Below are 16,605 nucleotides of genomic sequence, written 5' to 3' on the forward strand. Positions count from 1 at the left end.
AGCAAGCTAGCTAGCTAAGTTATCGTTGTTTTTGTCAAAACAAATTTACAGCACTGAAATGTGTCCTTCAAGAACAGAGAATGGACATAATGAGATTTTTATGAGGACTTGAGAGCTAAATGTTGTCAGTAAAAACAGGAGCTATGTGTTGAGAATGTGAGCTTTCTTTACTTAATGTTAAATAATCAACAGTGCTGCTAGCTAACCCGATAACTAAACCCCTGAGTCAAGCCTTTACACCAACATTTTCTTGTTAAATATTATTATTCAATATTGGACAGTGAATGAATAAAGTGTTAATAATTGGAGTGTCATTAAGTTGTAGATAGTTACTGATAGGGGCAGTTTGATGATAAATAGCAGCTGAATTAGATGATTATGGGCAACAACTTAGTTTTTGTGAACATTAAGATAGTGAAACTGTGCTCCCTCCAAAAAAATTTAATGCTTGACACTCCTGGTTGAGGTTTCAGATGTTTATTAGTAATTAGTTCCACTGAAGAGACTTTCCTCTCTAAACATCTCACATGGTTTCATTTAAATATCTGTTTGAGGCCCAAAGAAAAAAGAATAAACTGATCAAAGATTAGAGAAAAGTCTGAAAATGAATCATCTTTCCTTTCCTTTAGATTTAGTTCAAACTAGCTCCACCTCAAGCACATTGATGCATCAGTATTAATAATGTACTTTATTAAATGTATTTAATATATCAGTCACTGGGAATCTTACTGCAGAGTGAGTACTTTAGGTAAATTTGACTGATAATACTTTCACTTAAGTAGGATTTTAAATGCAGGACTTTTACTTGTAATCGAGTGTGTTTACATTGTGGTAATGCTACTGTTACTTAAGTAAAGGATCTGATTAAGTCTTCCTCTCTCTTTCTCCGTGCAGTCCTTCCTCTCTCCTCCACAGGGAGGCAGATGTTAACAGAGAAAAGGACGACCAGCCTCTGTCGACGGCCGGAGAATCATCTCTCTCTGCTCCACACACCAACAGTGAGTTTGACACCAAACTAAACTCTTTCTCCTCTTTACACTGAGCCTCTGTTCTGTCTGTGAGTCATAAAAAGCTAAATATTCACATACAGACATTACAAATGTTGATTAATCACTAAATAAAATTAGTTACATTTACACATTCATTCAAGTTCAAATACAAATCTAACCTTCATTCTCATTGAGTTCATTGACTTAACCCATGTTTGTTTTGGTGGCCAGTCTGTCAGGATATTTTGATTTTATTCATCAGCCAATCAACTCCGCAGTATTTGGAGCCTCCATTTCAGTCTCTTAAAAACCTTGTTAACCCACAAAAGTAGGCCATTAATACCTGGGTTTCCAGGTGTAACCGGTTTGGCATTAATTTAGGTCACATAAAAGAAAAACACAGCAGGTTAACAAACAAACTCTTTTTAGTAGTAGTAGTTTTAGTAGTGTAATACACAATTCTCAGTAAATAGAGCCCACATATAGTAGATTGAAACATCTTCTGTCTTCACACTTTCTTTCTCTTTCATCTGTAATCAAAGACATTTTTTTTTTTATTCCACAAGTTCAGCTCCTGAGACTAGTGTATTCTTTTTCGACTTACATGTACAGTATTTTTACTTCCCTGTGTACCTATGTCAGGCTGTATTTTCTGGACTCTTTAGTCATTGAAAGAGCTTTTCTTTTGATCCTGTTTTGTTTCAAAGATACGTTTCCCAGATAAACTCCAGCTTCAACAATTTTAAAACTGAAACAGGAACTGAAAAAAGTCTGCCCATCTGAATATGTGACAGGTGCGTTGGTGGAAAACAAGTGTTAGACATATTTCTGTTGTCCTCTGATTGGATGATTGAGACAGCTTCTATGTGTGTATATAGAATATGGAAGTGTTGTGATGGTTGCCATGCCTGATGAAGGTTGGACAGACGGAAACATCGTAAGCTAAATAATACTCCACCAGTGAGCAAGACAGTGTGCTGAAGTTCATTTAAAAGCAAACATAGAACATAATTAAATTCTTATTTTTTTTATATTTATCGCACCCCTATTTACAAGACCTTCTCAGATTTCTTAGCTCCCATTTAATTTTAAACAGCAGACGTCAGAGTTTCCCCTATAATTGTACAGGCTCGGCAGCCCGCCAGGCCAAAATAACATATTTTTAATGCCAAAAATAACTCCAAATATCCTTTAATTCGGAAATCAATAGCGTTTGGGAGCCTCTGTGAAGTGCTGTTCCAAACCTCTATGTCATTGCCCGGGAAATTATTGGTAACGTACCTCCTTTTAAGGAATAGGGCAGTACGTAATATGTATGTATGCACAAAAACTGATTTTTTTATGTTGTCTTTAATTACAGATTGTTCAGATCGTGTGCCATTTTCTATAAAATGTATTTTATTTAATTTCATTCAAGTAAATACAGTTGTTTATGATTATAAGAAAAACCTTGAACTCTTAAGAACTCTTCAAAACGTTCCTGGATATAAACTGAATACTGATCACTTGACTTAAGTCATATCATCCACCAACATTTTGAGATTTCCTATTACCACAGAAAACATCACCTTGATGGAAGTCATTGTGCAGATACCAGTACAAGACTGCTTTTACATTGTACATGACTCTTAATACAGAACAGAAGACATTACAATTGATATCTTTGTAAGAAATTAACTTCCAGGAAAAAGTGACAGTATCAAAACTATGTCGAGGCATGTTCATCATTCCTTTTTGACTTTGCTTCTACAAAACACCTTCCGCCACAAAATCTTTACTGCTGCGATGAAAACAGTTACAACTAGCAGAATAATTGCCAGCAGAAACGCCACCACATCAATGGAGTGGTACTGGATCCTGGACATCTTGTAAGATTCTGTCCTTAGATGCGGAGCTCCTTTGTGTCTCATGACAAACTCGATCCAGAATACAGCACGATCCAGGGGTTTCATGGGCTGATCTCTTTGCAAGTTGGACAGCGCCTTCATCTTCTCCCTGTAGGACGGCTCGTAGAGCACCTCCTTTAGTGCCTCCAGGAAGTTGTCCTTGTTCACAGTTGAAATGTCCAGCACTTTGGCCACACCTCTTACTTTCATCCTGAAGAAGTTGTCATGTTGGTCGAACATGAGGGGCAGGCCGACCAGGGGAACGCCATGGTAAACAGCCTCCTGAACACCATTTGTGCCTCCGTGGGCCACAAACACTCTGGTCTTAGGGTGACCCAGTAGGTCATTTTGAGGCAGCCAGTCCAAAAGCAAGGTGTTGTTGCCGAGGGTAGATGGTCTTTTGCCCTTGTGCCTCCAGATAACCTTTTGAGGAAGTTGGGCGAAAGCAGCAGCAATGTCCTCAGTCATGTCTTCAGGAAGATTTCCAACCAAGGTGCCCAATGTCATAACAATGATGCCATGTTCACCAGAGCTCTGCACAAAATCCTCTAGTTCTTTAGAGAGGGGCTTAGAGGGTTTGCACTGAAATCCTGACATGTAGATGACGTTTGGCATTGTGGGGCGGGGAAACTCAAAAGTAAAATCATTCCTCATCAACCAGATGTCTGCTGCTTGGAACAGCTCCATGTAGTGAACATCAGGGCCGAAGTAACGATTGACAAATGGTTGGTAGTTTGGGTCTGTGACGTACCAAATTTGAAAACGTGTGAAGAAATAGAAAAGGAAGTTCTGGACCCGCTGGGGAAATGTCATCTTGTCAGTCAGCTCTGTCGCTGGGATTGGGACATAAGACAATGGGGAAGGAGCAATTGAATGATGCCCCTCACCCTGAACAGTCCACCTCACGTTTAAAACAAGTGGAAGACCCAAACGGTGAGCCAGAAGTACCCCTCCTCCTATTGCAGGGTCTGTCAGAACCAAATCATATTTGGCGTCATGGAGGCTTTGCATCAATTGCTTGTTCTCAAACATATCAACCATTGTCTCCACCACCTGCTTATTCATCTGATAGAACTGCATCACCACTTCATACTCCAGAGATATACGAGTCCAAATCGAGACGCCCTCCCGCCGCATGTTCACCATTTTGTTTACAAATGACCCAAAGTGTTCCGCATCAAAACCATTTGAGGAATTTATGTTGATGGTCTTGTATTGATGGGATTCTGCCTTGATGTACCAGCTGTCTGATGGCCGCAACACAGTGACTTCATGGCCTCTGGAGTGAAGCTCTTCAATGAGGACTTTCATGTTGATCCAGTGGCTTCCGTCTAAAGGGAACACCAGTACTTTCCCTCCATTTACCAAGAGTGAAGAGCAGAGCAGCACAGCCAGCACCAGCAGGGTCGGTTGGTACATCTCTGAAAGAGAATCTGACAAGAGATGTAAGGATGTTAGAACTGTCATTCTTAGCAAGGCTTTACAGTTCTTGAGTTCTAGAGAATTGAACATAAATATATAGAAAATAGATACATAATAATTTAAAAAAAATTGTGCTGACTTTGAACAGTTATCTCAGATTTGAATGTAGTCCTGCAAAATTAGTGTCAGTCTTTAGTCTGAAAAACATTTACTGAAGATCAGTTTAGCCTGGAATCTGAATACTGGGCCAATTTGCTATTTCTGGTTAGTGATGGAGATAATTATGAAACTTCCTGTCTTGCAAAGGTCCAGAACTATATGAAGATACCATCATGTACCTTCATCTATAGGCCTATTTCAGAAAGGTCAGGACCATTGCGAGATCCCTCTACCTCTAGCAAACCGAGGATCGATTGAGTCTGTCATTTGGAAGCCGGACTAATTGGCAAACCCCCGTCTAAAAAAGGTCCTGAACCTTATGAAGATCTAAAACTGTAGATTATCTAATCTAGAGCTGTAGGAAAAGTATTTTAGATTATATTATCTATACAGTCTATAGGTCTAGGTGACAAGCTACCATGCAGTTGCAGAACCATGTTTCATTTCACATCTGCAATAGATATGGCTGTAGTTCTTCATGTGTTAAAGCATCTGCTTAGGATTGATTGTCATGGGGAAGTTGGACTAATTCACAAACTCTGGTTGGTAGTTTAGATAATGACATGACTTGCCATCTTGAAGAGGTCCTATACCTTGTGGAGAGATTTTAAACTAAATTAGTGTTTAGATCTTTACATGGTTGAGGTCCTTCCAAGATGGAAAGTCCTGTCATCGTCTTAACCACAAACCAGAGTTTACATATACCTGGCAGATGTTTTTCAGTTTAGAAACTTGCAATGGTTTTGCAGGATTACTGCCAAATCTGATGGGACTGGTTGTAGTTGGCAGGAATAGAATAATTATTTTGGACAACAGAAATGTGTGGAATAATAACATTTTAAGAGCATATCAATACAATGTTGTTTTATGTAAAGTCAGTAGAAAATAATTAATTTTCACCCAGCCCAACTGATAGACATATACTGACTTTAATAAAATGCATTTTATTTTATTCAACTAAATGTAGTCGTTTATGAGAATGATAAAATGCATTGTTAAGAACTCTTCAACACCTTCCTGGATATGAACAAAGAACTGATCACTTGACTAAAATCCTTGCATCCACCAAAGATTTGAGATACCCTGCTAACTAACAAACAGATCAAAAAAAAAAAAGAAAAAACAGGACAGAAAATATCACCTCCTTGATGGAGTTCATCACACACTGTGTGCAACCACATACTCTGAGGCATGTTCAGAGACCAGTACAGTTTTATCCAGTTCATGACTCTAAATACACCCTAACCCTAACAGAACAGATTACAAATGCTGTTTTCTTTACATGAAATCAATTTCCAGAAAGTGACAGTATCAAAACTACGTTGTGGCACATTCATCATTCCTTTTTGACTTTGCTTCTAGAAAACACCCTCGCCATAAAATCTTTACTGCTGCCATGAAAACAGTTACAACTAGCAGAATAATTGCCAGCAGAAACGCCACTACATCAATGAAGTGTTACTGGATCCTGGACATCTTGTAAAACTATGTCTCTCTTAAATTATAGGTGTACTTTAGGCAAAGACATATTCTACACAATGTTTCAGAGATGAACAAATGACACCTGATCACAGTTTAGAGTAAAGTTTCTTTGAAGAATATCTGTACAATGCAGCCACACCAAACCTGACGCACTCCACTACAATGCTTCCAAAAAGGATTTTCCCTATTTGTCTGCACACTGAGGCACACTGACCAAAGACTTACATAACCCCTACAGCTCAATAACGTTTTCTTGATTACATAACTATACTGTGCTGGAATTACTGCACCCGAATCCCAGGAGGTTTGCAAAGCTTTTTGCCTTTGGTAGATGTTCAGTTCCTCAGGTTGCACTGCTCTGTGTTCATGCACATGTGTTGCTGCACAACACATGTGCTTGAACACCCCCCCTCCCTCCCGAAGCAGTCATCCTAGGGGAAACACTGCTTTTGTATTTAAAAGCTCAAAGGTAATGAGTTTTTACATAAGGTGCCAACATGAATTAGAACCACAAATGTCATTCAAATGGTCATATTTAGTTTTATAAAGTGCTTCACACTTTCCAACATTATTTACTTTTTCTGTGGTTTACAACCTGCAACTCTTCTATTACTGCTACTACCACTAATAATAGTTAGTAGTAATAATACACTTTATTTTCACACTGAAGTGCTCAAAGTGCTTTACAAAAAATAAAACTGTGAACACAAGTGAAAAGTTGTTGCACATTTGCATTAAGAAGAAACTGTTTCCAAAATAATTCTCCAGCATCCTTTTTTCTGCTACTGCCCATCCACAAACCTACAAACTTTTACGAATTCTTTCACATCTTCTTACGGTTAATGACTTAAACTTTGAAGGAACAGTATAAATGTGAATGAGCCCAGTTTTAAATTAGGTTGCCCAGTGCATTCATAAAGCACAGTTCTGTTGTTTTGCTCCTCAGTGTAAAATATCTGGAACTTACTGTCTGGCTCTGTGACACCGGAGCATCCACCTGTAAATACTTAGGGTTTAGCTGAACACCATTCATGCACGTAAACATCGCAGTAATTCTCACATCATCCAATAAGAACACAAAAACAGCAGCACTGAAACATCAGGACATCATTTTTAGCTTTAATTCTAGGTACTATATCCTAGTTTTAGCTTCTTAAACCTTGAATCTGAAGTTAATATAAAGACTTACAAAGAGCTTCCCAGGAAACAGACTTCAAGTGTCAATACGATCCTGCCGTTTGTGGGACCAGCCTCCCTCACAGCAGAAAGCTGACTGACTGCTACCCAGCTCTGAGGGTTAAAGCAGTTCGGGGGGTGTTGACACCGAGATAACAGGACTAAAGTTCGGAGTGTGAGGTGTGCAGCAGCAGCAGCAGGAAGTTGGTTACACAACGTAGAGCTCAACCAGTGACAGGCTCACATGTTGACCATAGAACTTGAATGTCAGAAGTAGTACTGAGATAAGTTTTACCTGAGGTTGCAGAATAATATGTGCCAAAGGCACATAAACCTCAATGGCATAGATAGATTAGAGTTAGAGATAGAGATAGGTAGAGTCTAAAGCCTTTACAACAACATGTTCTTGTTAATATTATTATTCAATATTGGACAGTGAATAATTAGAGTGTTAATAATTGGAGTGTCATTTAGTTGCAGATGGTTACTGATAGAGGGCAGTTTGATGATAAATAGCAGCCAAATTAGATGATTACAGGCAAGAACTTAGTTTTTGTGAACATTAAGATAGTGAAACTGTGCTCCCTCAAAAAGATGGAATGCATGACGCTCCAGGTTGGGGTTTCAGATGTTTATTAGTAATTAGTTCCACTGAAGAGACCTTTATGTCCCCTCTAAACATCTCACATGGTTTCATTTAAATATCTGTTTGAGGCCCAAAGAAAAAAGAATAAACTGATTTCACAAAAAATCAAAGATTAGAGAAAAGTATGAAAATGAATAATCTTTCCTTTCCTTCAGATCCTTCAGATCATTTTAAAAAGTAATGAGAAAAAATAACTATAGAACATAGAACATAATTAAATTCTTATTTTTTTATATTTGTCCCACCCCTATTTACAAAACCTTCTCAGATTCCTTAGCTCCCATTTAATTTTAAACAGCAGACATCTATGTTCTCATATAATTGGGGCATGTTTATTTGTCCTCCGGAACATAACCGCTATGAAACAATCAGAAAATAACATTTTATTGATCTGAATCACTGGCTGTCTCACTACCAGCACTCTTTCTCTTCATTCACTCTCTAGCTCGCTCGACCACTGCTACTCTCTCTCTCTCTCTCTCTCTCTCTCTGTCTCTCTCTCTCTCTCTCTCTCACTCACTCTCTCGCTGGTGCTCTCTCTCTCTTTCTCTCGTCTTTTTTATTATGAGTCGAGAAGCAGGCAGCAAGGCCTAACTTTACTTTTAACGTTAGTTGTCGTTAGTAAGTTGTCAGTCTGGCAGTAAATGTACAGTACAGACTACAATGTGTCAGTTAATAAATGCTGCAGCTTGTCAAGACCAGGAAAAGTAACGTTGTTTACCCAACTGCTGGAAAAGTGAAGGGGGTTAGCCCTGAAGTTAGCAACCGTGGGTAATCTGACGACGCTAAATAGAGAAATGTAGTATATTATACTCATTATGTGACGGAATATAATGTGTGGATGCTACTCCCCCCAACAACAACAATATTGAATTATCACTGAGCCCAAGTGACAGATAATTACAGAACATGTGCTATTTTCTATAAAATGTATTTATTTCATTTCACTCAAGTAAATACAGTTGTTTATGATTATAAGAAAAACCCTGCGTTGTTAAGAACTCTTCAAAACGTTCCTGGATATAAACTGAATACTGATCACTTGACTTAAGTCATATCATCCACCAACATTTTGAGATTTCCTATTACCACAGAAAACACACCTTGATGGAAGTCATTGCACCATGTGAGGTTTGTGAGTGTGTGCTACTACATATTATTAGGTGTGCAGATACCAGTACAAGACTGCTTTTACATTGTACATGACTCTTAATACAGAACAGAACACATTACAATTGATTTCTTTGTAAGAAATTAACTTCCAGGAAAGAAATGACAGTATCAAAACTATGTTACAGCACGTTCATCATTCCTTTTTGACTTTGCTTCTACAAAACACCATCCACCACAAAATCCTTACTGCTACAATGAAAACAGTTACAACTAGCAGAATAATTGCCAGCAAAAACGCCACCACATCAATGGAGTGGTACTGGATCCTGGACATCTTGTAAGATTCTGTCCTTAGATGCGGAGCTCCTTTGTGTCTCATGACAAACTCGATCCAGAATATGGCACGATCCAGGGGTTTCATGGGCTGATCTCTGTGCAGGTTGGACAGCGCCTTCATCTTCTCCCTGTAGGACGGCTCGTAGAGCACCTCCTTTAGTGCCTCCAGGAAATTGTCTTTGTTTAGGGTTAAAATGTCCAGCACTTTGGCCACACCTCTTACTTTCATCCTGAAGAAGTTGTCATGCTGGTCGAACATGAGGGGCAGGCCGACCAGGGGAACGCCATGGTAAATGGCCTCCTGAACACCATTTGTGCCTCCGTGGGCCACAAACACTCTGGTCTTAGGGTGACCCAGTAGGTCATTTTGAGGCAGCCAGTCCAAAAGCAAGGTGTTGTTGCCGAGGGTGGAGGGTCTTTTGCCCTTGTGCCTCCAGATAACCTTCTGAGGAAGTTGAGCAAAAGCAGCAGCAATGTCCTCAGCCACATCTTCAGGAAGATTTCCCACCCAGGTGCCCAATGTCATAACAATGATGCCATGTTCACCAGAGCTTTGCACAAAATCCTCTAGTTCTTTAGAGAGGGGCTTAGAGGGTTTGCACTGAAATCCTGACATGTAGATGACGTTGGGCATTGTGGGGCGGGGAAACTCAAAAGTAAAATCATTCCTCATCAACCAGATGTCTGCTGCTTGGAACAGCTCCATGTAGTGAACATCAGGGCCGAAGTAACGATTGACAAATGGTTGGTTGGTTGGGTCTATGACGTACCAAATTTGAATACGTGTGAAGAAATAGAAAAGGAAGTTCTGGACCCGCTGGGGAAATGTCATCTTGTCAGTCAGCTCTGTCGCTGGGATTGGGACATAAGACAATGGGGAAGGAGCAATTGAATGATGAGCCTCACCCTGAACAGTCCACCTCACGTTTAAAACAAGTGGAAGACCCAAACGGTGAGCCAGAAATACCCCTCCACCTAATGCAGGGTCCGTCAGAACCAAATCATATTTGGTGTCGTGGAGGCTTTGCATCAATTGCTTGTTCTCAAACACATCAACCATTGTCTCCACCATCTGCTTATTCATCTGATAGAACTGCATCACCACTTCATACTCCAGAGATATACGAGTCCAAATTGAGGGGCTTTCCCACCGCATGTTCACCATTTTGATTACAAATGACCCAAAGCGTTCCACATCAAAACCATGTGAGGAATTTATATAGATGGTCTTGTATTGATGGGATTCTGCCTTGATGTACCAGCTGCCCGATGGTAGCAACACTGTGACTTCATGGCCTCTGGAGTGAAGCTCTTCAATGAGGACTTTCATGTTGACCCAGTGGCTTCCGTCTATCGGGAACACCAGTACTTTCCCTCCATTTACCAAGAGTTGAGAGCAGAGCAGCACAGCCAGCACCAGCAGGGTCGGTTGGTACATCTCTGAAAGAGAGTCTGACAAGAGATGTAAGGATGTTAGAACTGTCATTCTTAACAAGGCTTTACAGTTCTTGAGTTCTAGAGAATTGAACATAAATATATAGAAAATAGATACATAATAATTGAAAAAACTTGTGCTGACTTTGAACAGTTATCTCAGATTTGAATGTAGTCCTGCAAAATTAGTGTGAGTCTTTAGTCTGAAAAACATTTACTGAGGATCAGTTGAGCCTGGAATCTGAATACTGGGCCAATTTGCTATTTCTGGTTAGTGATGGAGATAATTATGAAACTTCCTGTCTTGCAAAGGTCCAGAAACATGTGAAAATACCATCATGTACCTTCATCCACAGGCCTATTTCAGAAAGGTCAGGACCATTGCGAGATCCCTCTACCTCTTGCAAACCGAGGATCAATTGAGTCTGTCATTTGGAAGCCTGACTAATTGGCAAACCCCCGTCTAAAAAAGGTCCTGAACCTTATGAAGATCTAAAACTGTAGATTATCTAATCTAGAGCTGTAGAAAAAGTATTTTAGATTATATTATCTATACAGTCTATAGGTCTAGGTGACAAGCTACCATGCAGTTGCAGAACCATGTTTCATTTCACATCTGCAATAGATATGGCTCTAGTTCTATATGTGTTAAAGCATCTGCTTAGGATTGATTGTCATGGGGAAGTTGGACTAATTCACAAACTCTAGTTGGTAGTTTAGATAATGACATGACTTGCCATCTTGAAGAGGTCCTATACCTTGTGGAGAGATTTTAAACTAAATTAGTGTTTAGTTCTTTACATGGTTTAGGACCTTCCAAGATGGAAAGTCCTGTCATCGTTTTAACCACAAACCAGAGTTTACATATCCTCAGCGGATGTTTTTCAGTTCAGAAACTTGCAACGGCTTTGCAGGATTACTGCCAAATCTGATGGGACTGGTCGTAGTTGGCATGAAAATAATTAGATATGCTAGTGTTTAATGTCCACTTGTGTGGTTTTATGGTCAGATATTTTGGGCAAACTTGTAGAGGGAGCAACAAGGACACAGGTATTTCATTTATAAGAAGATGCACATGTGATATTTTAATATACATGATAATAAATTCCTTGAATCCTTGAAATATTTATAAAGTCACATATAAAATAATAAAAACAGTCCAAGCAATGAACTATTATGCATTACATGAGACCAAACTCTTCATGTACAAAAGTCAAAAATTTAAACAGGTGATTTTTCTAATTACAGATTTCTCAGAATAATTCATTTGGACAACAGAAATGTGTGGAATAATAACATTTTAAGAGCATATCATTACAATGTTGTTTCATGTAAAGTCAATAAACAATAAAGAATTATCACCCTGCCCAACTGATAGACATATACTGATTTTAATAAAATGCATTTTATTTTATTCAACTAAATGTAGTCATTCATGAGAATAATAAAAATCCTGCATTGTTAAGAACTATTCAAAACGTTCCTGGATATGAACAAAGAACTGATCACTTGAGTAAAGTCCTAACATTCACCAAAGATTTGAGATACCCTGCTAACTAACAAACAGACCAAAAAAAAGAAAAACAGGAAAAAAAATATCACCTCCTTGATGGAGTTCATCACACACTGTGTGCAACCACATACTCTGAGGCATGTTCAGAGACCAGTACAGTTTTATCCAGTTCATGACTCTAAATACACCCTAACCCTAACGGAACAGATTACAAATGCTGTTTTCTTTACATGAAATCAATTTCCAGAAAGTGACAGTATCAAAACTACGTTGCGGCACATTCATCATTCCTTTTTGACTTTGCTTCTACAAAACACCATCCACCACAAAATCTTTACTGCTGCGATGAAAACAGTTACAACTAGCAGAATAATTGCCAGCAGAAATGCCACTACATCAATGGAGTGGTACTGGATCCTGGACATCTTGTAAGATTCTGTCCTTAGATGCGGAGCTCCTTTGTGTCTCATGACATACTCAATCCAGAATACGGCACGATCCAGGGGTTTCATGGGCTGATCTCTGTGCAGGTTGGACAGCGCCTTCATCTTCTCCCTGTAGGACGGCTCGTAGAGCACCTCCTTTAGTGCCTCCAGGAAGTTGTCTTTGTTCACAGTTGAAATGTCCAGCACTTTGGCCACACCTCTTACTTTCATCCTGAAGAAGTTGTCATGTTGGTCGAACATGAGGGGCAGGCCGACCAGGGGAACGCCATGGTAAACAGCCTCCTGAACACCATTTGTGCCTCCGTGGGCCACAAACACTCTGGTCTTAGGGTGACCCAGTAGGTCATTTTGAGGCAGCCAGTCCACAAGCAAAGTATTGTTGCCGAGGGTGGATGGTCTTTTGCCTGTGTGCCTCCAGATAACCTTCTGAGGAAGTTGGGCGAAAGCAGCAGCAATGTCCTCAGTCATGTCTTCAGGAAGATTTCCGACCAAGGTGCCCAATGTCATAACAATGATGCCATGTTCACCAGAGCTCTGCACAAAATCCTCTAGTTCTTTAGAGAGGGGCTTAGAGGGTTTGCACTGAAATCCTGACATGTAGATGACGTTTGGTATTGTGGGGCGGGGAAACTCAAAAGTAAAATCATTCCTCATCAACCAGATGTCTGCTGATTGGAACAGCTCCATGTAGTGAACATCAGGGCCGAAGTAACGATTGACAAATGGTTGGTAGTTTGGGTCTGAGATGCACTTAATTTGAAAACGTGTATAGAAATAGAAAAGGAAGTTCCTGACCCGCTGGGGAAACGTCATCTTGTCAGTCAGCTTTGTTTGTGGGATTGGGACATAAGACAATGGGGAAGGAGCAATTGAATGATGCCCCTCACCCTGAACAGTCCACCTCACGTTTAAAACAAGTGGAAGACCCAAACGGTGAGCCAGAAGTACCCCTCCTCCTAATGCAGGGTCTGTCAGAAACACATCATATTTGCCATCGTGGAGGCTCTGCATCAGTTTCTTGTTCTCAAACATATCGACCATCATCTTCACCACCTGCTTATTCAACTGATAGAACTGTGTCAGATATTCATACTCCAGAGATATACGAGTCCAAATTGAGGCGCCTTCCCGCCCCATGCTCATTAATTTGTATATAAATGACCCAAAGCGTTCCTCATCAAAACCACCTGGAGAATTTATGGTGATGGTCTTGTATTGATGGGATTCTGCCTTGATGTACCAACTGTCCGATGGCCGCAACACCGTGATTTCATGGCCTCTGGAGTGAAGCTCTTCAACGATGACTTTCATGTTGACCCAGTGGCTTCCGTCTATCGGGAACACTAATACTTTCCCTCCATTTACCAAGAGTGAAGAGCAGAGCAGCACAGAAAGTGCCACCAAGGTTGGTAGGTACATCTCTGAAAGAGAGTCTGACAAGAGATGTAAGGATGTTATAACTGTCGTTCTTAACAAGGCTTTAAAGTTCCTGAGTTCTGGAGAATGTGTGCGGTCTTAAAATTCAGACTTCCAAATATTCTGACCTAACAAAGATCTGAGTTGGTTCGAAACATCCTGATTAAAGTCTGTGACTCGGAGTAAGTGTGCAGGCGTTACTGTTTTTTCACTGATGCCGTTTTCTAATAGCTTTGCACATGATGTGCGTATAGTTACTCTGCTTCGATTTGCATGCAGATGTCCACTCAGTTTCTTGAGGATCTGGTTTCATTTTATTTACATTACAATTTTAATTGTCATTTAAATAATTTTTAGTATTTTTATATGCACTTCCATATATTTTGCACTTTTATCTGTTTTATATATTTAAGGTTTGTTTACTTACTATTATTTCTTTTACTTGAATTTCACCTGCTGTATATGAGCTCATTCTTTTATTTGCATTTTCTTTACTTTTTCTTTTTTTTTTTTTACTTTTTCTTTACTTTTGAATACTGCACAGATCAGTGTGTGAATGCTCTTATATTTTCTACATTGATTCATTCATACAAAGATAAAAGTCAAATGCCCTCTGAGCCTTGCTAGCTGACATAAGGAAGACAACTTCAGTGTGCTGGATGATGCTAAATAGCACTGGTGCACATAATTACTGATGAAGTCTAGTCATATTATAATCAGAATATAATCGTATTATAATATCTTATAAAATATCCGAAATTGTAGGTCTACTTTAGGCAAAGACATATTCTACACAACAGCATTTTTTATAGTTCAGGCTATAACATCTTTAGGAGATATAGGACTGAGGGAAAAGGCGGTGGAGTGATGATATATATAAGAGATACTTTCCAATGTGAGTGAATACAGTGGTCATCTTGTAACAATTTGGAACGTATTGGAGTAAGTGTAATCTTTTTGTAATATACCGCCCTCCTTCTGCCAATAATGTGTTCTATGAACAATTGTACAGTACACTCAAGGAATGTGATTCTAGAAAAAAGATTCTTTTGATGGGAGATTTTAACCGTCATCATCGTCTCTGGAAAAAAAACTACAGATTGTGTCTGAGTTTAAATACCTTAGTATCACTGTTGACTCTAATCTGTCTTTCACACCACATGTAAAAAGAGTTGCAAGGAATGTAGAGTCAATCTAGTACAAGGAACTGCATGACCATTAATGCAGCTAAAATGTTCATGAACATAATGATCTTCCCAAACATCATGTACTGTCTGACAAGGTGGGGACACATCAATAAAACTAATCTAAAGCCAGTAGAATCCTTGTATAAACAAACAATAAAAACCTTTGCCATTGCAATATCTTGAAAAAGCACAACTTACTAAGCTGGGAAAACATGGTTAAATATAGTAGACTGTGTCTTGTTTTTAAGGTATTGCACAATATGGCTATTTTTAAAAAAGAACAAATAACACCTACTCACAGTTTAGAGTGAAGCTTCTCTGAAGAATATCTGTAAAATGCAGCCAAACCAAACCTGACACACTTCACTAGAATGCTTTCAAAAAGGATATTCACCCCACAACACAGTAATTCTCACATCATCCATCATTAAAACAGCAGCACTGAAACATTAGGACCTAGTTTTTTTAAACTTTATTTCTATGTACTATATCATCGTTTTAGCTTCTTAAACCTTGAATCTAAAGTTAATCTAAACACTTACGAAGAGCTTCCCAGGAAACAGACTTCACGTGTCAACACGATCCTGCTGTTTTTGGGACCAGCCTCCCTCACAGCAGAAAGCTGACTGACTGCTGCCCAGCTCTGACAGTTAAAGCAGTTCAGGGGGTGTTGACACTAAGTCAACAGGACTAAAGTTCAGAGTGTGAGGTATGCAGCAGCAGCAGCAGCAGCAGTAGGAAGTTGGTTATGTAAGGTAATCAGGGACAGGCTCACATGTTGACCATAGAACTTGAACTCTAGATGTAGTACTGGGATAGGTTTGGCCTGTGGTTGCATATTAATATGTGCCAAAGGCAAATTAACCTGAAAGGCATAGATAAGTTTTCTTTTGTTTGTTTTATTTAGTAATGTGTCGGTCGTGAACAAATCGGCTCCTTTAAGCGAACGATAGCTCTCCCATCAGAGAGCCAATTTTTTTTTTTTTTTTTTTTCTTGTAACTGCAAAGAACAAGACTGTACACACAATGTACACACATACCAATCATTGGTCAAAACGTTGCTAAATTTGGCCGGATTATAAAAGCCAGAACTCGTACTAAAGTAAGAGCCATTTGGGAGTTGAGGCAAATGATCTGGCTCATTAAAAAGAGCTGGAATTCCCGTCACTGTATTCCTTTTCAAATCACATTTTTTACTTTTTGTCCTCTCTGCACACTTAACATTTTTAGTTTATATTACACTGATCAGAGTGTGCGAATGCTGTTCATTGAATCACAGCTTCAGCACCTCCTATAAGCATCTTTATATACTTTTAAAAAATACAACATGATTAAAACAATACAAATACAATAGAAAAGCAGGAATAAACAACATTAAATTCTTCTGGGATAACAAAGTG

General features: G+C 39.2%; 1 protein-coding gene and 3 pseudogenes across 2 annotated transcripts in view; 1 reads left to right on the forward strand and 3 right to left on the reverse strand.

Moving 5' to 3' along the window:
- Positions 1 to 16,605, forward strand: part of sh2d3cb (SH2 domain containing 3Cb) — a 46,047-nt gene that overhangs the window by 21,396 nt on the left and 8,046 nt on the right. For both annotated transcript variants that reach the window (XM_067572832.1, XM_067572839.1), the window contains one exon: positions 895 to 998. In XM_067572832.1, the coding sequence (XP_067428933.1) occupies positions 895 to 998 (104 nt within the window). The remainder of the gene's footprint in view (positions 1 to 894; positions 999 to 16,605) is intronic.
- Positions 2,199 to 7,250, reverse strand: LOC137169574 (UDP-glucuronosyltransferase 2A2 pseudogene; annotated as a pseudogene).
- LOC137169600 (UDP-glucuronosyltransferase 2B31 pseudogene) lies at positions 8,967 to 15,826 on the reverse strand (annotated as a pseudogene).
- Positions 10,684 to 16,569, reverse strand: LOC137169586 (UDP-glucuronosyltransferase 2B31 pseudogene; annotated as a pseudogene).

The sequence above is a fragment of the Thunnus thynnus genome, chromosome 2, assembly GCF_963924715.1.
Source record: "Thunnus thynnus chromosome 2, fThuThy2.1, whole genome shotgun sequence".
Lineage (NCBI taxonomy): Eukaryota > Metazoa > Chordata > Actinopteri > Scombriformes > Scombridae > Thunnus > Thunnus thynnus.